Raw genomic sequence first — 2,529 nt, forward strand, 5'->3', positions numbered from 1 at the left:
AAAACTAATTTTAGTGTACACATAAAATAATGGTAAAAAAAAATTAGCCGTACAAAGTTAGTGACTATTAATTGCATTTCTGTCAGGTAAACTGAAAATAAAGCTTGAAACTAAAAAGCCAAAATTACATAGCAACCACCTTCAGCCAAAATTAATTGCAAGGATATGAATGTGTCATGGTTTGTATGATCAAATATGATATCAAAATCTTAGTTACCAACTCTTCTTTAATTTCCATGTCACACTCTCTTTCTCTCCCTCATTAACTTTATATATATTTCCTCTACTACCCATTTATTTAAATGGCCACACATCTAGAATGCTTCTTCCTCAAACTTGAGCCCCTTCTCACAATGGCAAGAACATTTCTAGTTTGGTTCTTGTGTCTTGGGGTGCCTTGTTTCTTTGTAATTATTGATGGTGGAGTTTATGGAGATCAGAACTTGCATCCAAGAACCATTTCTGGTGCCAATCACTACCATAAAGATATAAGAAGATTACAAGCCTTTAAGGCCTCTCTTACTAGACATGGTTCTGTTGCTTCAACATCTTCTTCATTTTCATCCTCTTTTGCTTCTTCCCCTTTGCTATCTGAGGTGATTAAACTCAATTGTGTTCATTTTTTTTCTTTTTGCGTCAGAAAATAATTGTATGCTCTTAGCTTTTATTTGATATATAGATCAAAATAGAAATATAAATAAAATAAAATGTTGTTTGTTCTTATTTTTTCGCTAGTATCTATCTATCTTCTGTTGTGGTTTTATCTTTGTTTTGAAATATTTATCAAACAGAGTCTTAGAACAACGTTTAGTGTGTTTTTAAGAATTACTTAGAACCTTTTATTGTTATAATTTTAAATATTATAAATAAAAATGAGTAATTATAAATACTTTTGGAACACAGACATAACATATGAATTAATAACATGCCAATTTGTAATTTCTCATAAAAACTAAAGTAGCGTTTGTTTTGAGGTACTGAGACAAAGACTGAGACTCAGTATCGTGTTTGTTAGTTCAGAGATTGGTACTAAAATTTGTCGCTGTCTCTAAAATTTCAGTATTTCAGTACCTCCAAAAAGTAGGGACACATGGGACTGAAATTTTTAGAGATGAAGACTGAAACTTTAATAACATTTTATACCTAAAATACTTTCATTTCAATTAATTAATTTCAATTTTACCCTTTGTACAAATTAAATTAGAGTTTCATTCTTGTTTCAATTCCTGTCTCCCATTTTACACCAAACAGAATACTGATTTCAATCCCAGTCTCTTAGTCTCTGTCTCTCAGTCTCAATCTTTCCGTGTCTGTCTCTCCACCAAACGCTACCTAAGAGTGCATTTGGTTCACATTTTTATTTTTATTTTTTTTCCATAAAATTTTAAACATAAAAGCAGAAACAAAAGATGTACAAGTTTATTTCAGCTAAGTGACAAATAGTACATATTTTCTGCCTATGTTGTAGCACTCTTTTTATTTTATTTTGTTTGTGTTTTTGTTGGTTGGAAAATTTGTGAAATGAATGATGCTTATCTTGTGTGATGCAATTGAAGGGTGTGAACAATCCACGCGTATACCACGTGACATCGTATGGGGCAGATCCAAGTGGGAATTCAGACAGCACAGAAGCAATTCTTGCAGCCATAGCAGATGCAGCCAAGGTTCCAAGTCAAGGACAGTTGATGCAGGGCATCACTGATCTTGGAGGTGCCCATGTTGATCTTGAGGGTGGTAGCTACCTCATCAGCCGTCCACTGCGCTTGCCGGCCGCCCGTCTAGGGAACCTCATGGTATGAAATCTTTAAAGTGCGTTTTAGTTTGCGTTTTCATTTTCTGTATTTTTTTGTTTTTAGAATTGTATTTAAAATAATAAATTTTTATATTCTACAAAAAAAAAATACTGAAAATAAAAATACAAATCAAACTTAACTTTTGATTTTCTATTATTAGCATTAGTAGATTAGTACGCAATATGAAATTTTCTACCGAAGTTTGCAGTTTCCTTAGCATTTGACAATTGTCATATATTTTGGAAGACTTTATTGTATAGACTGATAGACGAAATTAATTTTTGAGGCAGGTAATTAATTAGTCTTGATATGTTTTTGTCATAATGGTTAAAGAGTTGGTATAACTGCACCAAGAAAATGACAATTTCTAATGTGCTTTTAGAAGATATTTTTGTAAAGCAATTTTGTTATCATTTCTTTTTAAAATTCAATTAGTGTATAATTTCAACGTAAAATTGTTTTACATAAACATCCAATTTTGTATTGTGACATCAACAAAAATCACACAAACATTAATATCTAATTAAATGATAGTATTTACCGTATATACTAATTAAACTCATTTTTAATGTAAAAAGTAAAAATAGAAAAAGTCAAATCAAAGTACATTTTTTTTTTCAATGTACCATAACAGTTGAGTTTGAAATTTTGTTTGTAATTTGATGAAATCAGATACATGGTGGAACTATAAGAGCCTCAAATAACTTTCCAGAAGATGGGTACCTCATTGATTTGT

General features: G+C 30.9%; 1 protein-coding gene across 1 annotated transcript in view; it reads left to right on the top strand.

Moving 5' to 3' along the window:
* Positions 102-2,529, top strand: part of LOC107639105 (polygalacturonase QRT3) — a 3,713-nt gene continuing 1,285 nt past the window's right edge. The window contains exons 1-3 of the mRNA XM_016342527.2: positions 102-596; positions 1,557-1,793; positions 2,466-2,527. Of these exons, the coding sequence (XP_016198013.1) occupies positions 303-596; positions 1,557-1,793; positions 2,466-2,527 (593 nt within the window). The 5' untranslated portion in view covers positions 102-302. The remainder of the gene's footprint in view (positions 597-1,556; positions 1,794-2,465; positions 2,528-2,529) is intronic.

This window comes from Arachis ipaensis, chromosome B04 (assembly GCF_000816755.2).
Source record: "Arachis ipaensis cultivar K30076 chromosome B04, Araip1.1, whole genome shotgun sequence".
In the NCBI taxonomy this organism is placed as follows: domain Eukaryota; kingdom Viridiplantae; phylum Streptophyta; class Magnoliopsida; order Fabales; family Fabaceae; genus Arachis; species Arachis ipaensis.